The sequence below is a fragment of the Chrysemys picta genome, chromosome 4, assembly GCF_011386835.1.
Source record: "Chrysemys picta bellii isolate R12L10 chromosome 4, ASM1138683v2, whole genome shotgun sequence".
Taxonomy (NCBI): Eukaryota; Metazoa; Chordata; order Testudines; family Emydidae; genus Chrysemys; species Chrysemys picta.
In genome coordinates, this window is record NC_088794.1 from 131,897,163 (window position 1) to 131,914,403 (window position 17,241).

The 17,241-nt window shown below is 39.5% G+C and overlaps 1 protein-coding gene across 2 annotated transcripts in view; it reads right to left on the bottom strand.

Moving 5' to 3' along the window:
* Positions 1–2,024: 2,024 nt before the first annotated feature.
* The window catches only part of WARS1 (tryptophanyl-tRNA synthetase 1), a 33,250-nt gene continuing 18,033 nt past the window's right edge, over positions 2,025–17,241 (bottom strand). The window contains exons 7-11 of one of the 2 annotated variants that reach the window (XM_005308834.4): positions 13,958–14,058; positions 12,540–12,652; positions 9,101–9,274; positions 5,751–5,891; positions 2,025–2,517 (exon numbers count right to left, since the gene is read on the bottom strand). In XM_005308834.4, coding sequence (XP_005308891.2) covers positions 2,359–2,517; positions 5,751–5,891; positions 9,101–9,274; positions 12,540–12,652; positions 13,958–14,058 — 688 coding nt within the window. In that variant the 3' untranslated portion in view covers positions 2,025–2,358. Of the gene's footprint in view, positions 2,546–5,646; positions 5,892–9,100; positions 9,275–12,539; positions 12,653–13,957; positions 14,059–17,241 lie in introns of both variants that reach the window. The other variant, XM_065595700.1, reaches the window with a different exon arrangement.

Genomic DNA, 17,241 nt, shown 5'->3' on the forward strand with positions numbered 1-17,241 from the left:
TGCATGAATGCTCCCAGAGACACTCATGAACCAGACAGAGAAAGGCACCAGAGCCGAATCCCCCCAGCTCCTAGTACTGTACCTCAGGAAAATACCGTCTTGCACTGCTCAAGACGAGCAGTGCAAATTTATTAATTGGTTCACTACTTCATCAATGGAAAGTGAATATACACCAGCCTTTGCAAACCTGAGCAGATTTGCCACAAACTCCCTGGTAAAGGTAAACAGTAAAAGTAGTTTACTGACTACAAAAGATAAATTTTAAGTGCTATTAAGTGATAGGCAAAAAGTCAGAGTTAGTTACCAAAAGAAAATAAAATATTACCCCCCAGTCTAAACTCTCAACCCTATTAGATTGGGCAACATTTAGATTAAGCAGTTTTTCTCACCCCACTGGATATTGCTGTCCATAATATATAGATTTCACCCTTGAAATCTGGGCCAGTCCCCTCAGTTGGAGTCTTCAGAGTGTCCTTGTTGCTTGCAGCATAGGTGGGTGAAGGAGAAAGGCCAAGCCTGGGCCCCTGTGTTCAGTTTTATACCCTCAGTCCATGTGCTTGTAGAACATAAGTCCAGGCATGCCTGGGGGGCATTGCTGAGTCTCCAGGCAAAGTTGAGCAATCCCCTTGGTGTGGCCTCATGCAGGTAAGTCATTGAATTGTAGCTCCCTTGCTGGACAATGGCTGTTGATGAGTTGTTCAACGCTCGGGCGGGGTGTCAGTTACTTTCCTTGTTGTTGCCTCTGGAGAGCTAATATCTGGCTGATTCCCCAATTTACAGCATGTTTTAGTGACAACCATACAACACAACTCTCATAACTTCACATGCATTCATAATATACATATGTGGACAGAGAAATGACTTTCAGCAGATCATAACTTTCCCCTGATACCTTACAAGGCATGCTTTATATGTAAATTATATAATTATATACAGATGAGGAATATGGGGGGTTACAGGCTGCTCCCCCAAGGTACAGAATGTCACACCCTCTATCTAGTAAGGTATGAAAAAAGTTGGGAGTATACCTTTACATAGGTAAAGGACTCCTAGGGCACTGTTCATTGTACAAACACCTCAGACTTTGGTATGCATGTGCCCAGGTTCTACAGTATGGAAGTCCTGACAAATTGCTTTTTCAGGGGGTTCAAACTACCTATCACCTTTCATACCACATACATAGTTTACTGAATCAACCTCTAATGGATGGAATCTTACAAACAGTCCTAGCTACTTTCATTTCATTTTAAATGACTGTCAAATATTACAACATAACTCTGTTTTCAGTGCTCAACTGTATTTCCAATTCTATCATCCAGACAGGTATGAGTTATAAATACACATAAATTGTTATACTTTAGATCCAGTCTAACGAATAATGTTTTCAGCACTATCAAAAAATGTCAGTTGATTGTTTGTATTGCTATTGCATGTATTGCACTAAAGATTGTAAGGGTCTGTTGCTTAAAGAAATTGGACATGGAAATATTTTATGGGGTATTTCAAGGAAGTAGATTTTCTAACAAATGAACAACTTAAAAGGAATACCTCAGTCATAAGGGGTTTCTCAGCATAATCTGAGGCATTTTAGATCCCGGTAATGAAAAAGTAATTTGCATTTCTATAGTGTGTTCCATCTGAGGATAAAAACTTTACAAGCATTAGTGAACTTGGCCCAGTGTCTGGGGAGGTAAGTATTATCACTCCACTGTTACAGATGTGGAAATGAAGGGAGAGAAGATTCTGTGACTTGCCAAAAGGCTGTGGCAGAGTCAGCGTGACTCCCAGTTCTCTGCTTTAGCAACAGAGATACTCCATATCCATTTAACATTGGGAACATATTCCTGTACAATGTACCCTGAAAAACTCACCTACTGCGTATGTGCAATATGTCCCTGAGCAGCCACCATTATAACCCAGTCCCTTAAGCTGAGAAACACAGGATAAAAAAAGTTGGATCTACTAAGAACTTCATTTCTTTTTGAGCTATGGACTCTTACTAGCATATCTAGAACAAGTTAGACTTTGGCATTACAATAGAAATTTTATTATTATATTTTAGTATTTTCAACTTAAGTACAGTAATAGGGTCCTCTGCTAACTAACATGGTTCGCCAAAGAATCTGGCAGCTGTCATTTGTGTTACAATGAAATTGATACCTCACCTAACAAGTTTTGGTTTTTTAAATACAGATATGAATAATGTCTTAACAATTCTTCCAAATAGTCACTGATCGTACACTGCAAATAACTTGTTAAGAGCAACATTTATAAAGCACTGATTGCAGCCTTTGCATAATTAAGGAGTGATGACAATTCAGTCTATTTCCTACCTATTGATAAATTACATCTACATCATTAAAAATCGAATGCCAGTTTCCGTGGAGTCATAAATTGTTTCACCATTTCATCTGTGATCTGTTTGCGTCTCTGCTGATGAGCTGCTACCAAGGGCTGTAGTGTTTCAATAAGCACCTTCTTTAGCTCTCCTGTGAGCAGTGCTCCGCTTGTGTAAGCCTGCCAAGAAAGTGTCAGTTGTTAAAAACTACTCCGGTAATTGGAAAAGAGCCTCAATGTTGAGCAGAATCTCTTTAAAAGCACAACTGGCAAATAAAGATTTGCATATATATTAAAATTATGTACGTCAGAAGATCACCTGATATCACACTGGTAGTGTAATCTGCAACATCACTCACTGATTTTTAAAGGGTTTAGCAACACAGTACAGCAAGTTCTTTTATTTAACATGCTTCTGTGAGTAAACTAAGTGAGCAGAGTTTTAACTTGAAAATCCAGTTACAGTAAAAGCTGTTTTATCCAGCATGGTGGGGGAATGGAGGGGGGTGCCAGTAAGTGAAAAATGCCGGTTAACTAAGAGGGAGGGAGTTTGGGTGCAGGAGAGGGTGAGGGGCATGGGCTCTGGGAAGGAGTTTGGGTGCAGAAGGGGCTGGGGGCTGAGGCGCGGGAGAGGGTGTGGGGTGCGGGCTCTGTGAGGGAGTTTGGATGCAGGAGAGGGCTCAGTGCAGCGGGTTGGAGCATGGGAGAGGGTGCAGGGTGCCGGATCCGGGGGGCGCTCACATCAAGTGGCTTCCTGCAAGTGGCGACCCGTCCTGGCTCTTCCTAGGCAGAGGTGTGGCAGGCGGCTCTGCGTGCTGCCTCTGCTTGCAGGCGCTGCCCCCACAGCTCCCATTGGTTGTGGTTTCCAGCCAATGGGAGCTGTGGAGCTAGTACTGATGCAGTACTAGGAGATTTTCAGGAAAGCACTCAGACAGCGTGTCCCACTGTGCTCCTGGAACACACAAGGACTTGGCTGCAGTATTCCCAGGGGATCAACGACTTCCTCAACTCTGCTTCCTTCCCTGTTCAGGGAAAGTTGTGTGGGGAGAGCTAAAGAGAAATTGGTAGCTCCTAGTCTTTCTTACAGCTATTCTGAGTGGGGAAAGTCAACAAATTAGTCTTGGTATAGTTGCTTTCAGTGGTGAGTGAAAGTACTGCTTTCCAAAGAACACATGTGCTGCTTAGACCCATCAATGATCCTTACAGCTAGAGGGGTGAGTGGACCCTGCCACCAATCCCAGGATGAGGAGTTCTTGCGAGGTAGGTTTTAGAGGGAAACTACTTATACTAGTGAGGCCTTAGTGTGAACTTCATTGTATATAAATTAGGGCTGTCAAGCGAGTAAATAAAATTAACCGTGCAATTAACCGCACTGTTAAACAATAATAGAATACCATTTATTTAAATATTTTTGGATGTTTTCTAAATTTTCAAATATATTGATTTCAATTATAACACAGAATACAAAATGTATGGTGCTCACTTTATATTTATTTTTTATTATAAATATTTGCACTGTAAAAAATAAAAGAAATAGTATTTTCAATTCACCTAATATAAGTACTGTAGTGCAATCTCTTTATCATAAAAGTTGAACTTACAAATGTCAAATTATGTACAAAAAATAACTGCATTCAAAAATAAAACAATATAAAACTTTAGAGCCTACATGTCCACTCAGTCCACTTCAGCCAATCGCTCAGACAAACAAGTTTGGTTACATTTGCAGAAAATAATGCTGCCCACTTCTTGTTTACAATGTCACCTGAAAAAAAGAACTGGCATTTGCATGGCACTGTTGTAACTGGCGTCGCAAGATATTTACATGCCAGATGCGCTAAAGATTCATATGTCCCTTCATGCTTCAACCACCATTCCAGAGGATATGCATCCATGCTGATGATGGGTTCTGCTCAATAACGATCCAAAGCAGAGCGGACCGATGCATGTTTATTTTCATCATCTGAGTCAGATGCAACCAGCAGAAGGTTGATATTCTTTTTTGGTTTTTCGGGTTCTGTAGTTTCCGCATCCGAGTGTTGCTCTTTTAAGACTTCTGGAAGCATGCTCCACACCTCATCCTCTCAGATTCTGGACGGCACTACAGATTCTTAAACCTTGGGTCGAGTGCTGTAGCTATTTTTAGAAATCTCACGTTGGTACCTTCTTTGTATTTTGTCAAATCTGCAGTGACAGTGTTCGTAAATCAAACAACATGTGCTGGGTGATCATCAGAGACTGCTAGAACACGAAATATATGGCAGAATGTGGGTAAAACAGAGCAGGGGACATACAATTCTCCCCCAAGGAGTTCAGTCACAAATTTAATTAACGCATTATTTTTTTAACCAACATCATCAGCATGGAAGCATGTCCTCCGGAATGGTGGCTAAAGCATGAAGGGGCATACAAATGTTTAGCATATCTGGCACGTAAATACCTTGCCACACCGGCTACAAAAGTGCCATGTGAACACCTGTTCTCACTTTCAGGTGACATTGTATATAAGAAGCAGGACTGAGTGGACTTTGTAGGCTCTAAAGTTTTACATTGTTTTGTTTTTGTGTGCAGTTATGTAACAAAAAAAATAAAAATCTACATTTGTAAGTTACACTTTCACGATAGAGACAGAGTACTTGTATGAGGTGAATTGAAAATTACAATTTCTTTTGTTTTTCACTTTTACAGTGCAAATATTTGTAATAAAAATAGTATAAAGTGAGCACTTTACACTTTGTATTATGTGTTATAATAAAAATCAATATATTTGAAAATGTAGAAAAACATCCAAAAGTATTTAATACATTTCAATTGGTATTCTATTATTTTAACAGTGCGATTAATTTTTTAATCGCAGTTAATTTTTTTGAGTTAATCACGTGAGTTAACTGCGATTAATCGACAGCCCTAATATAAATATAAACATGTCAAAAGTTGTGTTCATCCATAAGGACGATCAGCATCTGAAATAAACTTGTCACTAGCTTTAAAAGCTACAAAGGGTTTAGAGACATTGCACACTACGTAAGTAGGGTTAATATGCACAATATTCTTAAAACTTTATGAAAACATATAAAAAAAGCCAAACAAAGTAGCATCGTTTAAAAAGGGGTAGAGGGAGGGAAGAGATCCTCCTACACAAGACCCCATGAAAATATATGGGGTTTGTCGTTTCCCACTTTTTAAAAAGAAAAAGAAAGTGATACACGTGTGGAGAGAATGCCACAACCATCACACACAAATCTTGATCATTTGCAGGATTGAACTAGGATAGAGAAACCCATAAAAAGGGAGGATATAGCATTATACCATGGATATCTTCCATGAGGAGGTTCAAATAGGAGGTCTTGATTGTAGCTGGGTCCCTCCTCATGAAAAGACGAATAATAATGATCTTTAAGTTGGCTCCTTACCTGCTTCATTTTTTCAAGTTCGTCATCATCTTCAAGGAAGAAGGTGAGATACATGTAAGAGACATCAACCTCACAGTTACCCCCATACTTCCTGTGTTCTTCAATAGTATCTTTACCTCCAGAGAAGGCATGCTTGTTGATCTAGAACAACATAATTATTTGATGGTATAACTTCTGTCAAATGGGGATTACACTATAAACAGTTGATATGGAAGGGCCATAAGCACTTTTATCAACATTACATACAAAAAAAAAAAAATCTACCTCAAAGACTAGTTGAGGTGCAAGCAGGAGCAGATTTGTGCAGAGCCTTAAAGGCGAGGGAAGAAGCCTGATCCTGATGCAGAAGGTAATGGGAGGACATGACTAGGGGAGTGACAAGCTGTGAGCAGCAGGACAAGATGATGATACACACAATCAACCCATAAACTGGTCCCTTAGGTCTAATTAAGTCGCATCAAGAATTTACCCAGATTTTCATTAAGAACACCTAGTCCTTTCTGCGGCAGTTGTCACCATTTGTAAGGAAGGCTATGTATTATTATTATTATTGCACAAAACTATCTTCATACAAACAAAAGCAACATTGTTAGGTATATCCTATATTCACCTCACTGAGAAATTAACTTTGAAGGAGAATGGAGTGGAGCGGACAGATTTTAGGGAGGTTAGAGAGAGAATAAAACTGGTAGGACTTAGCAACTATCAAGAGCGACAAGAGACGGAGAAGAGAGGAGCTGAAGATAATAATGGCCAAGGCTGGAAAGAGATAGTGTCCAGCACCTTCATTTTTGCTATTTGCCCTTTTTCATTTTCTTCTGTTTACAGACAAAATCCTGTTTGGGATTTACTGTATTTGCTATAACTCGGAATTCTTAGTCATATTTGAATCTTGCTAAGAGCTGGATCTTAAATGATATCTTGGGGCAATGAGTTTCATGGGCTAATTATTCATTGTCTGAAAACGTAAACATTTTTTTAAAATCAATTTTGAATTTGCCACCTTCCAATTTCATCGACTGTCCCCTTGTTCTTGTGTATGAGACAGCCTGAACAGCAGCTCACAATGTGCCTTTTCTAGAACACTCATTATTTTATATACTTTATCAAGTCTCCACTCCTCTGCACCTCCACAGTAAGGCAAACAATTCCAGTCTTTTGACTCTTCAAATGAGAATTTTCTCATGCTCTGAATCGTTCATGTTTCCAATCTCTGAATCTCATCTAATTGTGCAATATACTTGCTGAGAAGGGATGACTAGTACTGAAAGCAGAATTCCAGCTGAGGGCATACCATTGTTTCATATACTGATATAGCGTATATAATTCTTGCCCTCATTCCTTAAGCGTGCAAACATCGTTTGTTTTTTTGACTGCTTCTGCACATTGAGCATAGGGTTTCATTGAGCTGTCCACAACGATGGTCTTTTTCCTGAGCTGATAAAGTTAATTTAAAATCCAGTTAGAGGTACAAGTAGTTGAGATTATTATGCTTTATATGCATCAGCAATGAATTTCATGTACCACAGTGTTGCCCATTCACCCAGCTTGGTTAGGTCCCTCTCAAGCTTCTCAGTCTTCCAGTCTTGACTAACCTAATTAGCTTGTTCCATCTGCAAGTTTTACCACCTCACTGCTAATACCCTTTTCCAGATCATTAATAAAGTTATTAAAATCAATTCTAGTACAGAATCTTGTGGTACCCTGCTGTTAATCTTTTGCCATGATGGAAATTTGCCATTTGCCTACTCTGTTTTGTCTCTTAGTCAGTTTTTGATCAACAGACAGTACTTTGCCTTTCTCTCCATGACTTCTTAATTGCCTCTTGGAATGGACTTTTCCAAGCCCTTTGAAAGTTTAAATGAATATTAATTAGTTTTCCTTTATACAAAACTTTACTGACATGTTTAAAAAATTCTATTCTAAGCCATAATTTTCTTTTGTAGAAGAAATGCCTATCATATTGTGATCTGGTGTTTATAATTCTACCTTTAATTATTGTTTCAACCAGTTTACTGGGTGCAGAAATAGGATTTATTGGCTTACAATACCTTGGATTGCCCCTAGAGTATATTTGATATCCCCCAAGAGACTGGAGGTAAACTACCAATATTGTATTTAAATGAATATCACTATTTTAAAGCCAGGGATTAGTTTTTTTCCTCCCCCAGTAAAATAGAAGAGTTAATCTACCTACTTAAAACAAAACTCTGCATAATTGTGGAATTCTTCAAACACAAATGCAAGAGGACACAATGCTGAAGTCGTAATTATAATTCTTAAACAAATACTGCTTCCTCAAGACACACCTAGCAGTTCATATGCAGGACACTAATTGTTCACAGAAAAAAAACCATGCCAAAGATCTTAGCTGCTACATTCTGTGACAGTTTGTCAAACATATTAGGAATGCTGCCTAACCAGCTAGAAGCTACAACAAATCTTTCCCCTGCTTTGACCTACAGTGACCTCCACCAATCAATACATGGGCTGAACACGCCTTTTCTGAACACTTAACTTTCTATGTACAAGGAGGTTTACCTACTTGTAGATACTCAACCCCTAAATCAAGGGTATCGTATGCCTAAAAGTCAGGGTTCCTCTTGTCTAACTTTGTAACTTTTTCAGAATATTCTAAAGATTCTTATTCTCATTCTTATTGCAAATTCCACAGAGCACTATGTCACATGCAACAAACCTAGTCTAATTTAGTCTAGTAATTATGAATGCCTGATTTTCTTTAGGATTAAGAGTAGTTATGGGGATGCACTGGAGAGGAGATAGATACTCTTTTTAAAACCAAAGAGAAGGTTAATGTAATATTTCTGTTCACAGACTAATTAGCTGGAGAAGTGCATGGTAGCAGCAGATCCACTGAGCCGCAGTGAAAGCTTCGCCTGCCTAGCAACTGTCACTGTGTAACACGGTGGTATTTGGTGCCATGGAGTAGTCAACAGAGAACAAGAGCTCTTCGTTTGATTTACATCACAGGTTGCCAGTCTTTAAAATTACAGAAACCTGCTGTGTATTTGTAGAGACAGGACATTGACAGACTTATTGTCATGGCAAAGCTCTGCAGACACCAGGTGAACAAACAGGATGTTTAGTACATTAAATATTATTCTGGTAGTATAGCTGACAGGGCAAAATATCAGACTAGGTTAGTTATGTTTGTCTCACTTGGTCGATTTCCAAAGGTACATTAGAATAAATTACAAAAGGAAAAAGGATGTGGATATGTTTAAAAAAATGGTCAACAAAACAAAAAAGGAGGGCTTATTGTAACACTCAAGCAAATTACTCCACTGAATATAGTACTGTATATATTTTCATATTGTGTAGGTTCTTACCTTTGTCTTGATCTGCTTGGGTGTGTCAGTGAGGAAGATGGAGGAGTTGGGGTCACTAGCACTCATTTTTGTCTGTGCTCCTTGCAGCGCTGGGAAGAAGATCGAATGCAATAAGGCTGGTTTAAGATATCCAATCCTCGGAGCTACATCCCTTGTCATTCTAAAATAAGGATCCTAGAACAACCACCAATAAAAGCCTTGAATAAAATTGAATATACATAGTTCAGAACTGTTTGATTATAACTCATCTGGTTCAGGTTCCAACCAGTGACAAAATGTCTCATAGCCCATTTCCAATCCCCTTTGAAAAATCCCTTCTGATATCTCCAGTTTCTTTTTAGAGCCCATCCTTCCATAACAAACTGTGCAGTTTATTTAAGAAGAAACTGTGTGTACTTGGCACTTATGAAAATGAAGTTTGACTGCCCAGGAGACAGAAGTCTGCCATTTATCAACAGGACACTTAAATTCTGGGCAAGGGCAGTGTAAGCTTCTTATCAAAAGTACCCTGGCAACATACACAGCTTGTAAATTAGAGAAACCTCCTCCAGGATGGAGTAGGTAGTGCTGCCTTCATGCCTGTTAGTTTCTTGATCTCTAACAAGACTTTCAACAAGGGAACCAATAGCAGTGGTTTTACAATGTGGATGTGTGACACAGGGCCAGAAAGGCTTGCACAACTAGCAGGCTAATTGACCCAGATTCAACCTTTAGAGACATATTAGGAAATAATGTTTGTGTTTTTTGTGTGTTTACATATACATTGTTAGAAGTTGACAATGTAAAGAAATGGTTCCTGTCTTTCGCTGTATTCTGTTGATTTGGAGAGCAAAAGGAGATAAATAAGCTGTGAATGTAGTAATATCATCGTCCTTATTTCTCTTTGAAGTTTGTAGTAAACTACCTGTAAATGGCTGAAGATGGGTAATTACCTTATATTAATCTATGTAGCTAATTACTGGTGGTGCTTAGGCAATAGGAGGTTACTTCAAAGACACCATTCTTCACTCAAGGAACACCTGGTGTCAAGGGATCTATAAAAACTCTTGGGCCCTGACCCTTTCATCTCAGATCTGCTTAAGCTTCATCAGGGGAAGTTTGAGTCACAAGACTGAGGTCTCCAGTTCCATTCTAGATCACCCTGATATTGGACATTGGACTATAACCTGATGAACTGATTCTGGAAAGGACTCTTTGCAACTCTAAAGCTCACGATCTACACTAGAAACTGACCTAAGAATTCATACCTGTATATATAATGCTCTTTTAACCAATACTCTCTCTTTTCTTTTTAAATAAATCTTAGTTTAGTTAATAAAATTGGCTGTAAGTGTGTATTTGGGTAAGATCTGAAATATTCATTAACCTGGTGGGTAATGTGTCTCATCCTTTGGATTAGTAAAACTTTTTATATGATGCCACAAGATTTTCAGTAATCCTCCTCATATTTGACTTGGCTGTCTGGGTGGGAGTTCCAGGCTGGGTTGCTTTACGGGAACTGTGTTTTTGTACTGTAGAAGCTGTTTTGTTGCTGGTTTGGTGAATCTAAGTATAGAATAACCACCAGTTTTGGGGACTGTCTGCCCCATACTTTGCAGTTTGCCCTAACTGAGCAATCACAGTGTGGCCCCCTGAGGCCTCGGTCACAGGATGTAAATGCAATAGCTTGGTGCATGTAATCATCTTCTAGCAGCTGTCTCCAATGACTATGGGCTTGTCTACATGGCACAGCCATGTGCACCAGAGGGGTGTTTTTTCTGGAATGCATGAATGTGCTGTGCACTAACTGGACCGAGTTGACCCAGCGCGCACAACACTATGTTTGTGCGCACTAGGGAGCTTTTAGTGCATGCAAGTAGGGTGAACACAGGCCAGTTCATGCTCAGTACATTAGTGCACTTTAGAAATCAGACCCTTCTAGTACACATTGTCATGTCATGTAGACAAGCCCTACGAGAGCCTTATGGCTAAGTGGCTCAGGGAAGCCTATGCTTTTGGTGCTGAAGGCATGGGCAGAGACAACCATGATGCCTGTACATGTATATCACTTCTGGGGGAATTCTGCACCAAAAATTTTTAAATTCTGCACACAATATTTTAAAATTCTGCATATTTTATTTGTCAAATAACACAATATAATCATGCCAGTTTCAATTATTTTGGTAATTTATTTAAACTAAACTACAATGGATGGAGAATGGGAATGGGGAGCATTGGAGGATATCCCGAAACCTCTTTTGTCTAATGATAATGTAGCTAGGTTTGACTCTTTATTTCTAGTTATTAGTCAACAAATATATGCACTCAGTATTACATCATAGGCAACTGAAGAGCAAGTGAGTGCTGGGGTATCAAACTCACAATTTATATTGGCTACTAACCATCTCCAGAAAGATCAGGAGTAAACAGTTCATAGAGCATATTTTGATTGGAACATTTTTCAGTCCAAAAATTTAGACCAGTTCTAAATTTAGACTATAAGCATTTATAAGGCCATACTGTCCTTTACCCCACTCTGGCAATGTAAAGGAGCCTTAAAACTTTTACGCAGTCTGCTACATTCTGCTCTGCCTGAGGGGACTGAGCCTGTCCCATGCCTACCTCCTCAGAAACATCCCGAAGCCTTGCCACACACACCGGGCATGCTGTAATAGCAAGCAAGAGGGACAGAGCCTCTCTTGTTCGCCCGCATATACCCCCTCTCCCCCCTCCCGGTGTGATTGACATCTCCCCATGCACGCATACCAGCCCAGCCCCAGGGGTGATTTACATCTCCGCTGGCTGCCCCGGGCACCCGAACTGACATGCCCATGCTGCTGGGGAGAGGGGGGCATGATCATTCTTGTGGATTCCCTTTGCTTCCCCATCAGAAAGCATTTTTCTGCAGGGAAGCAAAGAAATCTGCAGGGGGACATGAATTCTGCACATGCGCAGTGCTGTGGAATTCCCACCCATGAGTAATATATAGTGTGGTCTAGTGGAAAGACCACCAGACTACAACTCAGGAGACATGAGTGCTATTCCAGGCTCTGCCACTGACATGCTAGGTGATCTTGGGGAAGTCACTTCTCTTTCCTGTAGCTCAGTTTTCCCATCTGTAAAACAGGGATAATTATACTGACTTTGTAGTGCTTTGAGATCTGTAAGAGCCACATGTGGCCATTGTACATTCATGTACACTTGCACACTAGGGACTAGTCTGATATCATGACAGGTTCAAGACTTAATGGGAATCAGTATGAAATTAGTAAAGTGCCTACTGGGCTGATACAGCCTGTATTATTCCTATCAGGACATAGTATAAGACCTAACAATATCCTCAGGCTTCTGCCTGAGGAGATTGCCTGTGAGAAGGATGTTTTCTATTTTTTTAGTCACTTAACAAAAGTCTGATGGGTGCATTTTAAAAATCCCAAAATAAAATACAATAATTTCTAACCTGATCAATGGCACATGGGATAAGACACTGAATGTCTTTCTTGTCCTTGAAGATTTGTGGAAATGATGAGCTAAAGGATGGAGCAGCTTGGATAGCAGGAAAGCTGATCTTTCCTAGAAAAGAACATTTTAGAACATTTTTATTTACCCCTTTCCAGTTCAATTACATCCAACACACGCATCTTTAACACTACAGTAAGATAATTAAGAACTGTATTATAGAGATGTATTTAGTCTATCACCACATAGAAAAGTGAATTATTTGGTTCAGCAAGATGAGAATAGCTGTCTTTCTAAAAGGTATGTTTTAATCCACCTTCTGTGAGCAATTCTGCAGCCTGTGTGAGGGTGAGGCGTTAGGCTGGCCCCTTCTGGCTTTGAAATCTGTGAAATCGCCCTGTTCATTCCCTTCTTTCACAGGCCATGGGGAGAATAGAAAGCTCTGCACTGCCATCAATATGCTCATTCTACATTAAGACAGTAACTATCATCAAATCTCATGCTTCAGACTTTTCCAAAGATGCCTTTTGCCCTCTTCAGGAGAGGCACAGGAGATGGGGTGTATGACCTCCTTACCCGTGTCCCATGACAGAGATTCATGGCCCAAATCAAATAAGGGCAATGGTAGATTTTCCCAAACTGGAAAAGAGTGCTCAGTGTCCTCACAAAGCATAAATAACAGTGGCTGTTTGTAACAAACATGTTTTTTTCTATTCAGATCCCAGCCAATATGTGGGAATCACATCCCAGAATGTAACAACATATTCTGAGAAGCTACAAGAGAGGCCTGACCTAGTAGTTCAAGAACAAGGCTGGGAGCCAGGAACTCCTGAGTTCTGATCTCATATTTGAGCCCCAAAGCATTTGGAGCCTTATTGTGAGGGGTGTTAAGGACCTACAACCGTGTCAACAGAAGCTGTGGCTGCTCAGCACCTCTGAAAATAAGGTCTTTAGGACTTTATTTTCCATCTGAAAAATATAGATAGCATACCTAGAATTTATCCTAAAAAACAAAAAGAAGACAGACTTGGAAAATGCATTTAAGGTAGAAAGTGCAATAGAAGTGTTATTATTAAGTATTAGTTGTAACAGTAAATTACACAAAGAATTACTCTCTGCACTGTGGACATTGCATGCACATCAACAACTCCTGTATTTCATACTTCATTGCCATCAAGGCCATAAACAGCAGCCCTTACACTGGGAAAACTTACAATGGTAGCTAAAGGTGTTTTGCCTGAGTAAGGACTCCAGGACTACGTCCTACGTGAGCAGTTCAAAATATTAATATTTGTGCTTCTCCTCTCAGTTTTTCCAATAAGCAGCAGGTGCGAGTCTGTTTACACAATCAAGGTGCCTTTGGTATCACACAAAGTGCAAACAGCAGTCCTTTCCAGTAACTCATATTCATGCTCTTACCAATGCAATCACTGTCTGTAAAGCCAAAGATTCCCTTCACTTGGTTAAATGTAACATGCTTCTGAACCTTTACAACATTCTTGTAGAATCCTGAACTCATCCTGTAAAAAACGGGGGAGGGAGTCAAAGGGAGATAATTTAGTGTCAAAGAGGGTAGACTACATTTCTGTAATAACATCTATACAACATGGGTAGATTGGCAGACCACCTTAGAAGCACTGCTTCCTAGTATTTATTAATACATTTAGAACATAATTTTTAAAAAACCAAGATTAAATAATTTTGGAAGTTTATATTCTTTTCTCCGCAAGCTTACATACAAGTGGTCAGTAGGGCTGGTCAAAAATGTTCAGCCAAAACTGGTTTTCAATGGAAAATTGGGTTTTTAACAAAATGAAGTGTTTGCTTTCTGTAGAAAATTTCAATTTTTTTGTAAAAACAAAACAAAAACAAACAAACCCCAAATGCCTGAAAAATCAATATATTTTGATTTGGAAATACTAGTGAGGTGCCTCATGGGAATTGAGGTTCAGATGCATCCTGTCCTTGTTCTCCTCCATGGGCTGGGATTCCTGGCAGACTAAAGCTCCTATGATGCACCCTGGCCAGGGACTTCTATGATGCATCTCCTCCCTCTTCAAGAGGAAGACTGTGTTGTATCATGGGAGATCCCAAGTCAGGCTGGCCAATAGGGAAAAGGAGCTTGACGCACCTGAACTACAACTTCCATGAGACACTGCAGCAAGATACCCAGAGAAACCCTTCTTCACGAGAACAGGCTTGGAAGTTCTTTTTGCTACATGAAAAAAAAAAAAAGAAACAAACAAAAAAGAAACAGGAGGAGGTAAGGCTAGTGAAAACCTCCAACACAGTCCTCCAAGTCACCAAGCCCTCCCTGAACTATCATAGTTTTTAAATGTCGGTCATTATCATGGTATCTGAACACCTAACTGACACTCTTTCCCTAAGCATACAAGAGTACATTCTTCTTCTCTTCTGGAAGATCTATATATCTTCTGAATAATTTTATATTAATTATATAAATTTTATATTACACCTCTACCCCGATATAACGCTGTCCTCGGGAGCCAAAAAAATCTTACCGCGTTATATGTGAAACTGCATTATATCGAACTTGCTTTGATCCGCTAGAGTGCGCAGCCCCGCCCCCCCGGAGCGCTGCTTTACCGCGTTATATCCAAATTCGTGTTATATCAGGTCGTGTTATATCGGGGTAGAGGTGTAATTATATTGAATAATCTGAATTAATTTTATTAAAAGTTGGCTTGATTTTCAGGTCTCATTAAGACATAAAACCTCAGGTTTCACTTGAAAATTACATACTTCGTTGTGTATAAGTTTGTGTAAGAAATTCAAATTTGTGCTGTATTTATAAATAATTCTAAGAAGAGAGCCCATATTTTACATGCACAGGCACAAGGAGGCAGAGTTAGGCCATGACTTCGCTAGTGAGCTCACAGCGGCACAGCTGTGCCAATGCAGCTGCACTGCTGTAAAATTACTTGTGTAGCCACTCTCCCGTCAGCATAATAAATCCACCTCAATGAGCGGTGGTAGCTACGTTGACGGGAGAAGTTCTCCTGCCGATATAGTGCTGTGCACAATACCACTTATGCTGGCAAAACTTATGTTGCTCGGGGTGTGGTTTTTTCACGTCCCTAAGCGGCATAACTTTTGCCGACGTAAGTGGTAGTATAGATATGGCCTTGATGTTAACTTTTCAACATTTACTCTAAATTCCTTGAGAGTGTATGATTTTTTCCCCTTAAATGTACTAAGTATACAAGCTTACAAAATGCACTACAAGCAAAATATACCTGTTCTTTGATGATAAAGCTTTATGAATTTTTAATTCACTTTCCCTGTAAAGAAGATTAACGGACACTCAGCTATAACCTTACACCCTTGGGAACATTTCTCAATAGCTGCAGATGCATGAGAATATATAGAAATACTGCAGCCCCAGCAACTGCCACTCAGCAGAGATTGCTGCTATTTCTGTTCAAGGCTAAAATAGGTCTCCAAATATACTCCAATATGTTTGTACAACATGAGTGTGTCTGTACATATGGTATGGGTGGAATTTTCAGATGCAGTTGGTGTTGGTCTAACTCCGCTCCCATTGAAGTCAATGGGAGTACCATTAACACCAATAGGAGCAGAGCTAGGCCAAAATTGAGTGCTTTGAAAATCCCTCCTTATACATTTTTTTGAAATTGGCAGGCAGGAGGAAATGAACTAATTTATTAGAGATATTTCAAAATCTTGTTAATTAATCTGAGATTGGAGAGTTTGGAACTTCTCAGCTGCTTTGTTCTTCCTCATAACTAGATGCCATTTCTACTGCCATTAAAATGTTAAATCAATATAAAATACCTGAGGTCTTATGACTTGGAGGCTCCCAAACTGGCCTGGATCTCTCCAAGCATTGATCCTATATATGTATTTTTGTTCTTCTGTTTTATAAAAACAAGTTTTAAAATATAGATTAAAAAAAAAAAAGGCTCTGCAAGCAGCTAAAGTTGCTCCATTATTACAATATATTCCTTTGCCCCTTGTTTCAAAACTTGTTTTATTTCCTGCAAACTCTACATAGAAAAAAGGTTTCGTAATAATACTCTAGTGAGTATTTTTATTCACATGGCTAGTCCCACTGAAGTCAATGGGATCCTTTTCACATGGGTATGAGCTACTCAGGTAAGGAAGATTTGCAGGATGGGTCCCGTACGAGCAAATTATGCACAGTGTTTTCCTCTCCTCTTTAATGAGGTGAAAGCCAACACCATGGGGGACAAAAAAGGGAAGTGCTGGCTCTACAGCATACTCCCTTGTCCCAAGGTCTCCATGGAAGTTCCTTATTCTCACCAGTTTAAGTGAGAGGAGAATCAGGACCATGACTTCTAAAGTTTCAATCTCTTCTATGGGGGTTTCTTCCTTTGAAGCAGGCAACCATGATGGCTGCTTCTTTTCCTTGTGGATTTGTATTAGCAGCTCACTCTTACTGGAAGTTAAAACGTGAACCATTTAAGTTCTATTACAGTCATAGATCAACATGAAAGTAACTTGTTTATCCCAAACAGAAAAAGAACGCAGCCCAAAAAAGCTATGACATGAGACTATAAAGACATCTGAGGTTTTGATAGCATCCTAAACAAATGAAGCTTCAGTCTTGAAGTTACCAGGCCTATGTACTCTCAGTTATTTTTATAATATTCTCTTTATTACATACTTATATTAAATATATAAAATATGATGTATATTTT